The sequence below is a fragment of the Pimephales promelas genome, chromosome 17 (genome assembly GCF_988280905.1).
Source record: "Pimephales promelas chromosome 17, fPimPro1.hap1.1, whole genome shotgun sequence".
NCBI classification, from domain to species: Eukaryota; Metazoa; Chordata; class Actinopteri; order Cypriniformes; family Leuciscidae; genus Pimephales; species Pimephales promelas.
In genome coordinates, this window is record NC_142785.1 from 3,974,116 (window position 1) to 3,991,176 (window position 17,061).

Sequence of the window (17,061 nt, forward strand, 5' to 3'; positions counted from 1 at the left end):
TTTTATTTTTTTTTAATACCGACGGTAGTGTATATGGTCCTTTTTTCCCCATTTTGAAACAGAATATATCCCTGTATGGACACACATTCTGCCTAACATCTCAAATTTGTGTTTCACTAATAAAATAAATGTTCATTTTTGGGTGAACCTAACAAGAGGCCTTTGGACTGAACTCTCCAGAGATATTAAAGCTTGGGTTGCTCATTGTAGACCAGTGCTAAATATAATAAGTCAAGGAGTTTTCTATGAATGATGTATCTGCAACACTACAGTAATATATGCAAAGAAAAGACCTCAGTTTGACATTCTGCGACCCCTTCAAAGTGCCTCAAGCAAAAAGTGCTTCTCTCGGTTCAGAAATGTTCTCACGTAAAATTTGCACTTATTGCCTCAGTTGTGACGTGGCCATTGTGTAGACACTTCCACTGATTTTTTTTTCCGCCATAGCTTCCCTGGATCTACTAAAGCATGTCTTATGTACAGTACACGAGCCCTGTAACTAAACATAATGCTGTTCTGTAATGCATTACAGGGCGTCTAGTCTATTTCGGTACCTCTTTAATCACTCTGTGTACTTCCTTGGCAACCTGCCCCTTCTACTCAGCCGTTCATCCAATCCAGTCTCGGTTGCATAAGCTCCTCCCCTCAGTGAGACATTGTGGGTGTGTCCCGACCCCCCATCTGTGTACTGTATCCATTGGCTGACTGAGGCATTCCCTCGTGTCCTTCATACTCGGCCTTGACCGGAGCCGCGGGTTTGCGGGAGCGCGAGGACCGGCCGGTGAACAGGCGCAGGGCTCCTCTGCAGATCAGGGAGAACCAGTAGAGCTGCGGGGCCATGAGCAGAGCCGCTCCCAGATTACACTGCCAGGGCACCACAAAAGGGACCCGGTAGAAGGGAATCGAGGCGTACCTGGAAAAGAGGAAATGGACAGAGAATGTGGACGGAAACTAAAGAAATTGAGTTGCAGTCAAAAACTTAAAAAGAGTGTGTTTCTCTCTAAAGATGGTTTCAGAATCATTGTCACCTCAGAGCGGAAGTTAGGAAAAGGAAGGAAGTTATAGGAATAGTTATGAAAAGATATTATTTACTCACCCTCATGTTTATCCAAACCCATATGCTGTTATTTTTCAGTGCGACCCTCTACAATGTGCGTAAATCACTCGCATATGCCACCAAATATTAGCCTGGGTTTCCCCATGCTGCCTTGCCTTTAAAGGGATACTCCACTTTTTTTAGAAATAGGCTCATTTTACCACTCCCCCAGAGTTAAACAGTTGAGTTTTACCGCTTTCTAATCAATTCAGCCGATTTTTTTTATATTTAGAAGAATATCAGTTACCAGACAGTTTCTGGTCTCATTGACTTCCATAGTATATGAAAGTCAATGAGACCAGAAACTGTCTGGTTACTGATATTCTTCTAAATATCAGAAAATCGGCTGAATGGATTCGAAAACGGTAAAACCCAACTGTTTAACTCTGGGGGAGTGGTAAAATTAGTCTATTTCCAAAAAAAAGTGGAGTATCCCTTTAATCACGCTGCTAGGCAGCCTGGACACCATGAACCAAATTTTCGCCTGAGATAGGGAACCAATCACAGAACAGGGAGAGAACGGCAAGACGATGACGACGTACATGCGACACACCGAAGCAGTTTGTTTATATCTATCGATCATGGCAGCGGATGCGAAGCTACCTCTACATACGTCTGTCGCTTTACATACGTCATCTGGTATGGCTATGAGCTACGTACAGGCGCATTTGGTAGACATTCGTAGCACCCAATAATACGTCTCTGGGCATTCGTAAACCACGCCTTCAAATACGAGAAAATTAACATGGTTTCCAGACCACGTCTCATTCTCAATGATACATGGTCTGGCGTTAGCCAGGCTAACCAAATATCATGCTAGGCGACTAAAAATGTCTTAAATTAGCCAATGGCTAGTAAATGGTAAGATTCCAGTCGCCTGTGATTGATACGTTTAGCGCAGATTTAATTTTCTCACACATGCGCACTCGACGTGAGAGAAAGAGAGGCGCGCGCGACGTAAAGAGAACTGACGTGCTAGATCGAAAGGAGGGCTTGTATATAATGACTGCCAAGAGTTGACAGAACTGTCATGTGTTTTTAAACCTTGCCAATTTAAACATTAAAGCGCAAGAAGACGCGAAAAGAACTTGCACATCTGAAGCACGCGCCCAGAAAGCCGCGCCTGACAACACGCAAATACTGAATTGAGCTCTTCCATGTCTTCGTGCGCTTGAACGGACAGTTTAACACAAAATCATGCCCGTCTTGGCGAGTATCCCAGTAAACATAGTACTGTAGGTTATCTCTTAAAGTAGTTCACTTTAAAAAAAAAATGCTGATAATTTACTCACCCGCATGTCATCCAAGATGTCCATGTTTTTCTTTCTTTAGTTGAAAAGAAATTAAGGTTTTTGATGAAAACATTCCAGGATTTTCTCCATATAATGGACTTCAATGGGAACCAAATGGTTCAAGGTCCAAATGAGAGTTTCAGTGACGCTTCAAAGGCCTTTAAACGATTCCAGACGATGAATAAAAATAAATTAAAAAATAAAAATATATAAATAAATTTTTTTTTTTTAAATAAAAAATAAATTTAAAAATAAATTTAAAAAGTTTAAGTTTTATAAGCTCAAATGCTCGCCTTGCTCTGTTCTGTGATGCGCGTTCGTGACTCTCCTGTTCGAACTCAAAATGAACAAATCTTTTTTCGAGTCATTTCGTTCATTGAATGATTATTGATGAATGAAATGAATGAAAAAAGATTCGTTTTCATCAAATCCATCTATCTATTTTCATGTTTTCATCAAAAACCTTAATTTCTTTTCGACTGAAGAAAGAAAGACATGGACATCTCGGATGACATGGGGGTGAAAAAAAAATCAGCAAAAGTTTTTTTAAAAAGTGAACTACTCCTTTAAGTGAATGAAAAGAAAACGCACGTGTGACAGTATCAGTAGGCCTATATTGAACATTACGTCTTAAAGTGACAGCAGCCTAATATTCCTTATAAAAGCAATAAGGTACGAGAGGCTGTGCTGTATCGTGAATAAGTAACGGCTGAAGTGCGTTGTTAGGCACGACGCGAAGCGGAGTAACCCTTTCAGCCGTTACTTATTCACGATACAGTACTTGCCTCAAGTACCTTATTGCTTTTATAAAATGGTTGCCACACAATATTAAAGTAAAAAACAATGTATTAGTAAAATCACTAAAAGCCTTCCTTCCGCTAGAAAAAATAGTCCCTGATCGTGAACAGCAACAACGCTCCAATGTGTAAAATATGCATGAAAGCTCAAATAAAAACAACATAGAACTGCAGTGCTGAAGCGGTCATAGCCATGTTTTATCGTGAATAAAGCACAGCTCTTGACCAATCAGAATCAAGGATTCGAACTAACCGTTTTATAAATTCCTTTCCTGTACCAAATATATTATTCGTTGTTGGTTAATGGTAACTAATGCATCAACTAATGTTACCTAAAGGACCTTATTTGATGAAGACAACCATATACAAGCAGGAAAAACATGGGGAGAGTAAATAATGCTATCATTCTCATTTTTGTGTGAGCTATTCCTGTAAAAGTGAAGAAACTTTAAAAGAGACATACCTTCCGTAAACGTAGTAGAGATAGGGGAAGAGAAGGACTCGACAGAGGAAGAAAGTGATCAGCATAACAGCTCCATTCACTTTGTGAAGAAGTGTGTGCTGTTGCTTGTACTTAACAGTAGGATAGAAAGAGAAAAAAAGACAAATAGAGAGAATAAGTAATGCAACATAATGAAAGAGGGGGAAATAAGTAAGAAAAAAAAAGAATGAGTGTTGTGGATTCTGAAATGCTCCTCGGCAAACTGTGTTGGGAATAAAAGGGTCATGTTTATTATACTGTTTTTCCTCAAGACTCCCGACACTTATCCTCTAGTAATATTTTACAATTCATTTCATCATAATGATGTGAGAGAACGAGGGCAGACAGAGGGCAACAGGAGTGTTTTTGGAAACCTGTTAGGAAACTATCCTTATTTTCCATTCCTACTTCCAGAGTTAATACGTCTTATTGACTTACATAGTATTTTATTCTTACTATTGAAGTCAATGGGGACCAACAACCAACATTCCTCAAAATATTTTCCTTTGTGTTCAGCAGAAGAAAGAAACTCATACAGGTTTGCAACAACTTGAGTGCGAGTAAATGACGACAGAATTTTTATTTTTAAGTGAACTATTCGTTTAATGACAGATCAGTAGCATAAACAGCATACTTCACCTTTAAGGGAAGTTAATGTTGGATGTGTAGCAAGTTATTAAACACACTTATTCCGTTCACTCAGCAGTGGTACAAACACACATGCTGTCACCTGGCTCGGTACCAAACTAAACTGTGTTGTTCCCTATACTGGAGGCTGGGGGAGGGGTGGACGGGCCGAGTCAGATATCACATTATGTGTTAAATCTCATCTCTATTCAGAGAGCTATATTCAGCAGCAGCTGTGGCCATGATCGGGCTGTAGATGAGGCTCTGAGAGGGTGAAGCAGGAAGAAGAATTAGCAACGCATGCCTTCATCTATCCTGACACGTTCATTCATGTCACTATCTATCTATCTATCCATCCATCCATCCATCCATCCATCCATCCATCCATCCATCCATCCATCCATCCATCCATCCATCCATCCATCCATCCATCCATCCATCCATCTATCCATCTATCCATCTATCCATCCATCTATCTATCTATCTATCTATCTATCTATCCATCCATCCATCCATCCATCTATCTATCTATCTATCTATCTATCTATCCATCCATCCATCCATCTATCTATCTATCCAGCTATCCATCCATCCATCCATCCATCCATCCATCCATCCATCTATCTATCTATCTATCTATCTATCTATCTATCTATCTATCTATCTATCTATCTATCTATCTATCTATCTATCTATCTATCTATAATTCTTTCTTTCTTTCCTTCCATCCATCCATCCATCCATCCATCCATCCATCCATCCATCCATCCATCCATCCATCCATCTATCTATCTATTGTAATGGCTAATTTTGCATTTACATTTATACAAGTTTCTTTTCTTTCATATATGATCTTTATTTTCTTTTATATGTTTTCTTTTATTTCATTAAGATGTGATAGATGTGTGTGTAACTTTTACTAACGTTGGAGAAGAGGTATTCATGAGCATTTAAAGGGAAATATTCATATCATCTAACATATACTCATAAGCATTTAAAGGAAGATGTTCATGTAATCCAAAGGACATTGTTAAAGATATAACAAGCTGTTAGAAATGCATAAGTTAGAGTAAGCTTAAGGTATAACTAAACTGTTAGAAATGCATAAGCAATGTAAGCTTAGTGTGAGGACATATTGTTCTGTGTTTAACAAAGAAGCAAGCAGCATGGAAACATTTTAATAGCTCATTGTATCTCAAGTGTGAATTATATTTGTGCAGGGTTTTGATCAAACAAAAGATAAAGCAGAAAGGTGTGAGGTCGAACAGAACTTGCAACCAAGAGATAAATTGAGGTGTGAAGTCAAGCTGTACTTGAACACAGGAAACTTAAAACACAAACGTCATTGTGCTGTCCAGATTAAATATACGGTCTACAAGAATAGTTAAGAGCAGCGCAAACATGTTTCCTTGCTAGACGGTGTAGGAGACAATCGGTAGCAAAACCAGACATAGCCTGCATGGTTTCCTGGGTTTTCAGGTATATAAGGATGATGAGAAGGACTAGCCTTCGCCTTCACATGTAGACACTGTTCTGTATGTTGAACGCCAAAGATTGGATTTATTTTCTTGCAAGAAAATAAACTTTTGATACTTTGACTTTCGAAAAGGTTTCCACTTGTCTTCTTCCTCCTATCTTTTCGAAAAACAGAGAATCATTTCCACAACACTATCTATCTATCTATCTATCTATCTATCTATCTATCTATCTATCTATCTATCTATCTATCTATCTATCTATCTATCTATCTATCTATCTATCTATAATTCTTCTTTTCTTTCTTTCCATCCATCCATCCATCCATCCATCTATCTATCTATCTATCTATCTATCTATCTATCTATCTATCTATCTATCTATCTATCCATCCATCCATCCATCCATCCATCTATCAATCTATCATCTATCCATCCATCTATCATCCATCTATCTATCTATCCAGCTATCCATCCATCCATCATCTATCCATCCATCCATCCATCCATCTATCTATCTATCTATCTATAATTCTTTCTTTCCTTCCATCCATCCATCCATCCATCCATCCATCCATCCATCCATCCATCCATCCATCTATCTATCTATCTATCTATCCATCCATCTATCAATCTATCATCTATCCATCCATCCATCTATCTATCTATCTATATATCCATCCATCCATCCATCCATCCATCCATCCATCCATCTATCATCTATCATCTATCCATCCATCCATCCATCAATCTATCATCTATCCATCCATCCATCCATCCATCCATCATCTATCCATCCATCCATCCATCCATCCATCCATCTATCTATCCATCTATCTATCTATCTATCTATTTATCTATCTATCTATCTATCTATCTATCTATCTATCTATCTATCTATCTATCATCTATCTATCCATCCATCCATCAATCTATCATCTATCCATCAATCCATCCATCCATCCATCCATCCATCCATCCATCCATCCATCCATCCATCCATCTATCTATCTATCTATCTATCTATCTATCTATCTATCTATCTATCTATCTATCTATCTATCTATCTATCTATCTATAATTCTTTCTTTCCTTCCATCCATCCATCCATCCATCCATCCATCCATCCATCCATCCATCCATCTATCTATCTATCTATCTATCTATCCATCCATCTATCAATCTATCATCTATCCATCCATCCATCTATCTATCTATCTATATATCCATCCATCCATCCATCCATCCATCTATCATCTATCCATCCATCCATCCATCAATCTATCATCTATCCATCCATCCATCCATCAATCTATCATCTATCCATCCATCCATCCATCCATCCATCCATCCATCCATCCATCCATCCATCCATCCATCCATCCATCCATCCATCCATCTATCTATCTATCTATCTATCTATCTATCTATCTATCCATCCATCCATCCATCCATCAATCTATCATCTATCCATCAATCCATCCATCCATCCATCCATCCATCCATCCATCCATCCATCCATCTATCATCTATCCATCTATCTATCTGTCTATCTGTCTGTCTGTCTGTCTGTCTGTCTGTCTGTCCGTCTATCGATCTATCTATCTATCTATCTATCTATCTATCTATCTATCTATCTATCTATCTATCTATCTATCCATCCATCCATCCATCCATCCATCTATCTATCTATCTATCTATCTATCTATCTATCTATCTATCTATCCATAATTCTTTCTTTCCTTCCATCCATCCATCCATCCATCCATCCATCAAGTTCCTATTTAACACATTTAAGTTCCACTAATCACATAAACACATCTTTATTTGTAATTTCACAATTGCTTCTGTGTTTTTGAAACATGCACTGACGAGAGTTTCTGGTAAACTAAAATATATTTGAATGTTATTTCGATTGAAACTTGAGTCATGTATTTAAATGTATCTGTAATTACATATTAGTAATGAAGTTGTAATCAAGTGCATTTACAACATATTAACTTTAAATGTAATATCAAACGACAAATTATAATCGAGTACTTTACATGTGCTTTAGCATGCGAGTCGACACATCAAAATAAGTGTACTTCTCTCATAAAGAACGACAAAAGATGATTAAAACAATTATTTAAAAGGTAAAGTTAAACTTTCAAAGAGCACTTTTTTAAAGCGTGTCAAGAAACAGTACTTTCTTTACAAGGCCTTTTACTTCAGTAATATTATATTATTTGCGAGTACAGTTCTTTTTTAAAGGCTTGAGTAAATTGATTTTAATAATTAATTTTAAGTGAGCTATCACTTTAAGTGTGTGTGTGCGTGTGTGTTTCCTTTCCAGTAATTGCATTAGCATATATTTACTTTCTGTCAGGGTTCAGGCCAGACTTGCATAAGTCAGCACTTCTGTAAATACACTTTCCAATGAATAATGTATTAAAGTACGCCATAACTGAAGCTGTGCTTAATGTCACACACACACACACACTGTTAAGACTAAAGCAGAGCATGATGAATCAGGGTAAGAAGCACTCATCAGATCAATGATGAATGTACCTGGATGAGGATTTTCCCCAGACAGACGGACGGTGTGCTGAGTTCAGCCAGGAACATGACGCCCTGGAAGTAGTCGCCCTTTCCCTGCCTCCAGAACTGCAAGTCAAAGTGAGAGAAAGGGCACATCTGAACATGAGCCGATTCTCTGAGTTAACAGGCTTCATTAGAGAGCATCGCCTCCGTCGTGAACATTACCACGGAGATGGGGAAGCATGCGGTGACCATGACGACGTGGTGTAAGATCATGAGGAACTCCCGGCGGAGATAACCAGGGACCGCCACGGCCTTGGACCTGGAGCCGTTGTCCACCTCGTGACCTTTGACCTGGAGCTTGTGCCAGTAACACAGGAACATGGCGTAGATGTCATACACAAAGTACGGCACAGCAAACCAAATGTAGGAGCAGGTCAGCCAATGTCTGAAGAAGTAAAGCAGAGACAGGTCAGGGCTAATGTATGACGACATTAAATGCAGAAATGGTAAGTATGATGTCATGAAGATTAAATAAATTATTGGCATTTAAATTCAAAATAATTATTCAAATATTATCTGGTAAATATGAAAATTTGAACTTTGAAAGCATCCTCATCCCTTCCTCAAAATAAAATTGTACATTTTTGTGAAATTTGACCCCTGATTTATTGTGCATGCTATAAAACCAATAAAACATTAGCTTTTCTAGCAATGTTAGTATAAAAAACAAATGAGTAAATCTAAAAAATTATGTGATACATTGTAGTTCTTTAAATTATATCATCAAATATATATTTCCGTTCAAAGGTTTATGGTCAGCAAGGTTATGAATGTTTTTGGAAAGTCTCTTCTGCTCACCAAGGCTGCATTTATTTAATCAAAAATACAGTAAAATTATGAAATATTTAAATATATATATATGTATATATGTTTATACATATTAAAGTATGTTAAAAATGGAAAGCAGTTATTTTAATATATATATATATATATATATATATATATATATATATATTAGAGCCATGATTAATTGCATCCAAAATAAAAGTGTTTACATAATATACAGTATGTGTGTGTGCTGTGTATAATTATTTTGTATATATAAATACATATGCATGCATGTATATATTTAAGAATTATTTATGTGTAAATACTGTATATATAAATGTATATATAAATACATAATCTATATTATATATGAATATAAATATTTTTTTATATGAACACATTTTCTTAAATATATACATGCATATGTGTGTATTTATATACAATATAATTATACACAGCACACACAAATATATTATGTAAACAAAAACTTTTATTTTGCATGTGATTAATCGCAATTAATCTTTGAACAACCCTAATATATATATATATATATATATATATATATATATATATATATTAGGGCTGTCAAACGATTAATCGCAATTAATCACATGCAAAATAAAAGTTTGTGTTTACATAATATATGTGGGTGCACTGTGTATAATTATTTTGTGTATATATATATATATATATATATATATATATACACACACATGCATGTGAAAAAAATATTATTTATAAATAAAATATTTATATTTATATATAATATAAATTATATATAAATCTATATACATTATATACATGAACAAATTTCTTAAATATATACAAGCATGTGTGTGTATTTATATATATAAAATAATTATACACAGTGCACCCACGTATATTATGTAAACACAAACTTTTATGTTGGATGCGATTAATCGCGATTAATTATATATTATATTATATTCAGTCACATGATCCTTCAAAAATCATTCTTATATGTTGATTTGCTGCTCAAGAAACATTTCTTAAAAATGTCAATGATTAGTTTCTCATGATTCTTTAATGAATAGAAAGTTCAAAAGAGCAGCATTTTTTTTAAATAAAAATATTTTTAATTTTGTCACTTTTCATCAATTTATGCATCCTTGTTGGATAAAAGTATACATTTGTTCCCAAAAACTAAAAAAAAAAAAAAAAAAAACGTACCCCAAACTTTTGAATGGTAGTGTAATCAAATAAATCTGATTATTTTTCGCATGCCTTTTTGCTGTATTATTATTGAACTCAAAAGTCAGTATTCATTTCATTGAATCGCAAGATTTATCATCATATCTCACTGCAAAAATACACAATCATAATTGTATGTGTATGGCCTTTATGCTTTTTAAACAGACCAACAAATACATCAACAAATCAATAGGTTTTTATTTTTGTTATTATTTGTATCCTATCACCCGGAACAAAGAGCGTCAAAACTACATCTATTCTGATCTAGATTTGATATAAATTTATTTTATGTCCCAAAAAGTGATGACGGTTGCACCTACTGGTCCTCGATGATGTCCTGACAGGATGAGGAGATGATGTAACCAGCCGTAGAAGCCATAATAGCTTGGATGGATGACACCAACCTTGAAAATATAACAAAACAATTGCAGCCACTTCTCCTCAATGTCTTTTCACGTCTCCATATTGTCCAGTGATGTTTCTAACAAGTTACTTGTATAACTTATGGTCATATAATGGAGGTCTATGGTCACCACCTCAAAGAGCATGCACAGAGAAGTCCAAATTAAACTTGATTTAATGACTCGTAAATGTAAGTACACATTGATGGCCTAAGACACGAAACGAGCGGTTTGTGTGAGAAAACGAACAGTATTTATATATTTTTTACCTCTTGAAACCACAGCCACAAAGCGCCCGCGCCCTCAGATCACTTGGACGTGGCTGTGGTTTCGTGTCTTAGGCCTTTAATGTGTACTTACATTTACGAGTCATTAAATCGTGCTTAATTTGGACTCCTTGAGGTGGTGACCATAGACCTCCATTATAAACTGACAGACAAGAACGGTTTGACCTAAAAATATCAAAATTGAAGGTATGCTAAATCTTGAGGTAAGCTAAAACATACCAAAAATTAATTTCAAAGTAAACTATCCCTTTAACTAGTAGTGTGTTGAAACTGCTGGTTATGGTAAGGGGGGACCAATCACAACACACTGCTCCAGCCGACCAATCAGAGCACAGTGTGCTTTTCAGAGGGAGGGGCTTCGTAGAGACTGGAACTAAACAGAGTGTTGCTATAATAATATCAAGAATGTGAAAAATAATGTTTTTTTGAGGATCTAAGAATGAAAAACTATTCTAGTAGAGTCCAAAAACAAAATCAAGACTTTGTAAAAGGGCATAATGAAAGAACTTTAACTTCTGTGCAAGTCTTTACCTGGCGGACACGATGACGGCATTGCCCTCACTCCAGCGCAGTCCAGGGATGGATTTGAGACACTGCTTGGACAACAGGAAAAGGCCCGGGAAGAACACAGACCCCGCCGCTAAGATGGACAACATGGTCTCTGATGGGTGAACTCTGATAATACTGTGTTCAAAAAAGCCCTCCGCAGACGTCCCGTCCGGCTCCCCCTTCTGGAACAAAACACAGCGAGAAAGCTTATGAAGAAACTAACTAACAAATGACTGAAGCAACATTTTCAAAGTAGCTTTTAATATGGAAATAGTAAAGAATAGAAGGGGGAAATGGATTCTCTTTAGTATGAATTGTGTTGCATAAACCAAGTTATTATGCACGCCCCATATGGTACCACATGTGGCCCGACACAAGTCACATGTCATGGGCAGAACTAATGTTCAGAGTCAATGATATCCTGCATTTTCTGCCCTAAATCACACATGCGCTGTATTAATATAATACAACTTACTGTAAATGTGAAATGATGACGGACAATGAACATTCAAAGTGCACATTTTAAATCCAACATATTACATAGAACAATATACTAAAAAAATAAATAATTATGATAACTTTACTCTTTAAACATTTTAATTTGAGGCATACTGTGGTTACAAGAATAAAAAATATCAAAATCAGAGAAAATACACAATGTAGTGTTTTTGCAAATACAGCTATTTATGAAGTTAGTAAGCAGAAATATGTATAAATATACATCAGGTTAATAAACATTACAAATATTTAATAGTGAACTAGAATATTATAACTACATCTTTTTTTTAAACTGATATAGTGCAATAATATTACAAAGAATACATATTATTACAATATATATTAAGTGTATAAAGAAGTTAACAACAATAAAAATAGCTACATGTGTATTATTAAATATATTGTTATTTAATATCAATCAATTAACATCACAATCATAATGTATACACAATATTTTAAAAGCTGTACCTTGATGCAATAGTATTTGATAGAATATAGGATGCATGGTATACTAATATAAATTTAAAACACAGTAATTAATGGGATGTGAATAGTGTTTTGACACAGGCCCCTATTGTTGTCCAAAACAAAGGATGTGACCTGCATCCCAACATCATCCTCACTAACGCTGTTGGACATCCATCACTCTCATACACGCAAACAGCCTTTTCCACAGCTGCACTGACCATAAAAGCACTCATATTATTTTAGATGAGCATTTATCGTTTCTAGATCAGCTGATGTAAATGCACGTGGACCCCAGCTTAACGCACAGCACAGGCAAAAAATGCGCAATGCGCTATCGTGCAATCACACAAAACCCGCAGGTTTAAGAAGAAAAGTAGCAGCACGTTGACTCAATCTACATACAAAATGGTCGACGTCCCTTTTATTCAAAACATTACTAAGTGACAAACGCGTCGAAAAATGACGCGTTATTGGGTTAATGGAGGACAATGCTCGTGTTTGCGTGATTATAATGGTCTCCAGCATTGGAATAGTCAAACTAACAAACATATTCTGGAACATGTTGTGAATGAATGAAGCGAGAGGATGAACATACGTGTCTGTCAGCGGCCTGTCGACCCTCGCGTCCTCCTGCAAACAAATAGCGAAGAGCGGGTGCATGTTTTATCAACTGACATGGTTTTTGGTGTATATTTGCAGTTTCTCTGAAGTCAATAACTGTAGAGTTGAAGCTCCGTTGCTCAAATAGGCGCTTGTGTCTGTTCAGTCGGCTTTTGCGCACGGAATCGCTCCCGACGTCGCTTGAATGTCTCGGTTTGGTTCCTGTCAGACGGTGTTTTCAGTCACTGAAATGCGCCTCAGACCGCGACACCTCCTCCACAGACACAGTGGTGAGATAAAGTCCGTTCTCCTGCCTGGTCTCATGCTACATTATCGACCGGATTCCCACAGAGGACAGCAGTGCGATGGCAGCAGCAACGCTGCAACGCGCGTGTCCATCACCAGCGAATCAATAACGCAACGCGCTGACTTCACAAACCATACAGGACTCCGACGTTTGCTCTAGCGTCGACCTTTCCACCCATAAGCTGCTGTTATGTAGGTCAGTGGAGGGCTTGAGAGCACCATCATCATCCTCACAACATCTGAGGTGCGGATTTCAAAACAATGAGCGGAACGGAGAGTTCCCTCCGGAGAACAAAATGAGGACGCATGTGGGATCTGCTAATTGTTTGTTAGTGGATTCGGGCTATTCTTTGGGGGGAAACCCGATGGGGGAAACGTCAGTACCAATCCCTCGAGTCGATATGTATCCAAAACTGTTACCTCACTAATGGAAGCATTTGTGTTTATATCATGCGACCGACGTTACATGCTGTCAACATGTGGGTGGATTGTTGTCAGTTATGGCATGTTGAAAAGTGGATCTTCTTTCATTCTGTGTTAAATCGGGCCCAGAATAAAAGATCTGAAGCGTAGCTTGGGCTGTGAGTGGACACTGAGATCACACACACATCACTTTTTGGGAAAAGAGTTGGAATTTAATAACACAAATTAATAAAATCTGAATGCGTATTATAATACAAATTGCTCAAATACAGGCTGAGCTGTCCAAATACAAACTCATGTTTTTTTTCTATAAAATGTTTGGTGATGGTAATGGCTGCTGTATCAAGGACAGCAATTTGTGTGAAAACAAAATATCATTTTTACACTTAAAGGAGTAGTTCACTTTTAAAAAAAACTATTGCTGATAATTTACTCACCCCCATGTCATCCAAGAGGTCCATGTCTTTCTTTCTTCAGTTGAAAAGAAAATAAGGTTTTTGATGAAAACATTCCTGGATTTTCTCCATATAATGGACTTCAATGGGAACCAATCGGTTCAAGGTCCAGATGAGAATTTCAGTGCAAACTGTTCAAAGGGCTTTAAACGATTCCAGACGATGAATAAGGGTCTTATCTAGCGAAGCGATCGCTCATTAAAAAAACAAAAAAAAACAAACAAAGTTTAAGTTTATCAAAATGAACAAATCTTTTTCCAAGTCAATTCGTTCATTGAATGAACCAAACGATTTAGAAAAAGTTTCGTTCATTTTGATGAACGAGTTTGAAAAAGAGAGTCACAAACGTGCGTCACAGAACAGAGCAAGGCGACCATTTGAGCTTATAAAACTTAAACTTTTTTTTTTATGAGTGATCGTTTCGCTAGATAAGACCCTTATTCATCGTCTGGAATCGTTTAAAGCCCTTTGAACAGTTTGCACTGAAATTCTCATCTGGACCTTGAACCGATTGGTTCCCATTGAAGTCCATTATATGGAGAAAAATCCTGGAATATTTTCATCAAAAACCTTGATTTCTTTTCAACTGAAGAAAGATTAAATTATCAACTACTCCTTTAATTTATTTGCCCATTTAAATCCAAACAGCAACTTTGTTTTTTTTGGACTGGGTAGTGTGTATGTATATATATATATATATATATATATATATATATATATATACACACACACACACACACAAATACCAAAAGTAAAATTAAAAGTTTTATATAATAATCTTAAAAGTAAAATATAATAATAAAAAGTGCAAGTACATATTTCAATTTTTAATGCTTATATTCAAAAGACAATGTAATCCCCAAAATAAAGTAAGTGGTCCAGGCTGAATGAATGGTTAATGGTGTAGGTTAAGTGTCAGAGGGATCCCAATCGCACTTGTAACAATCATAGTCATTAATTGCTTGGTTGCATATGTTGATGATGTCACCCCTTTGAATGTACATACATATAATAAGAGGACAGTGAAAGGGCACGAATATTGACACCTGGAGTCCTGGGATCCAACACAAGGTCTAAAGCTGATCACACCAAAGAGTTGCATGAATTATTAATGCGCTCAAGATAAATTACAACACAGAGAACAGCGAGACACACACTCATCTTCAGGAAGATCAGAAAGCACTGTGCGCTTCACTGACTTCAGTGTGTTTGTTCTGGTTTTGCCTGCTTTCTCAGTGACCCCATTTACACTGATATAGATTATTATTTCAGATAACATGACTGTGTGTGTGCGCAGATCTGACCTTGACCTCCTCTTCCGCACACACTAATCTTGACGATATAAGTCACGTGACCCACAGAGATATGATTACTCCATTTCCTTTTAATAGTCAAAATTACAAAATGATAACATGATCTACATCATCTACAAAATAATAACATAATATCCATGATCATAGTAAGCATCAACATTTTTGTTTTGCTCTGTTTATAGACATGCATATGCTGCTGAGAAATATAAAAATATAAATATAAATACATCCCATTATTATCTTACTTTTCTTTTTTTACTGGTTCGTCGTCGACTATAATTTAAAATAGTTGTAGTGTTTGACAAATTAAATGCGCTAGAGTACAATAAGGCATTGAGATGCAGTGCCAGAGCTGTACAGAGATTAGAGGTATTATTTCATCTTAATGCTAAATTAAAAACAACCTAAATATGATCTGAAGCTTATAATAACAACTACGTTTCTAGACAGAAAGAACAAATCTCATATTCAAATTAAGCTCATGAATAACCAGATATACAGTACCAACACTAAACTGATCAAACAAATCACTCCAGTACGAAACCAACGAGTCTTTTTTTTTTTTCCACCTTGAGCGCGTGTGTGAAGTTCAGTTTTCCTTGAGCGTACATGATTAAGCCCTTCTTTAAACACACCATTCACACATTCATAACAGAAAAAAACACACATCTTCTACAAAAGAGTCTCTATGGAAGCAGTAACAACAGCTTTCATTTGATGGCCTGCTGCTCAGAAAAATAACACGAGGACAAATCTGAAGGAAAAGCCTTTAAACACTTCTTCCTATTATCTTCCCTCTCTTCGAGTTTCCTAGTTCTGCACCTCCTCGTTACAGATTCATGGTTTCAATACTATAGTTGATGTATTGATGAAGGAAAACGTGGGTATTTCAAAACCCTACAGTACAGTCGTGACCAAATGATTAGACTCAAACAAGCATTCTACGATATTTTAGGTTTGATCACGTCTCACACAACATCAAAAACGTTCATTTTTACATTCTAAATGTAACCATTCAGGACAGTCCTGTAAAAAGAAGCTAGCGACTAATAGTTAGCATTTGCTTTCAGGTGATTTATGAGCGGTCGGCACACATCAGGCCAGGTTTCACGTCTCGTACGGTTGTTTAAACAAGTATAACGGTAGTCTGGGTAATCAGTGACAAATTAAGTCACATTGACGCACAAAAAAACAAGAGTTTAATTATTTGGCCAGTTCCGTACACATGACTGGATGTGCGAATCTCTAGCTCACGTCCAAAATAATAATAATAATGGACTACTATTACTACTAGTCAACTATTATGATTTTGACATTGTGGCATTATTTCACTGAATTTTTTTTTAGGACTGTCAAACGAGTAATCGCAATTAATCGCATACAAAATAAAAGTTTGTGTTTACATAATATATGTGGGTGCACTGTGTATA

General features: G+C 36.4%; 1 protein-coding gene across 1 annotated transcript; it reads right to left on the reverse strand.

The window, feature by feature from the left end:
- On the reverse strand, nt 1–13,718 carry tlcd3bb (TLC domain containing 3Bb). Its single transcript, XM_039657672.2, has 7 exons — nt 13,130–13,718; nt 11,551–11,750; nt 10,652–10,735; nt 8,514–8,736; nt 8,319–8,414; nt 3,649–3,758; nt 1–913 (listed from the first exon to the last, which is right to left on the reverse strand). Exons 2-7 carry the CDS (start codon nt 11,673–11,675, stop codon nt 646–648), a joined length of 906 nt encoding a protein of 301 aa, XP_039513606.2. The 5' UTR covers nt 11,676–11,750; nt 13,130–13,718; the 3' UTR covers nt 1–645.
- Nucleotides 13,719–17,061: the final 3,343 nt, after the last annotated feature.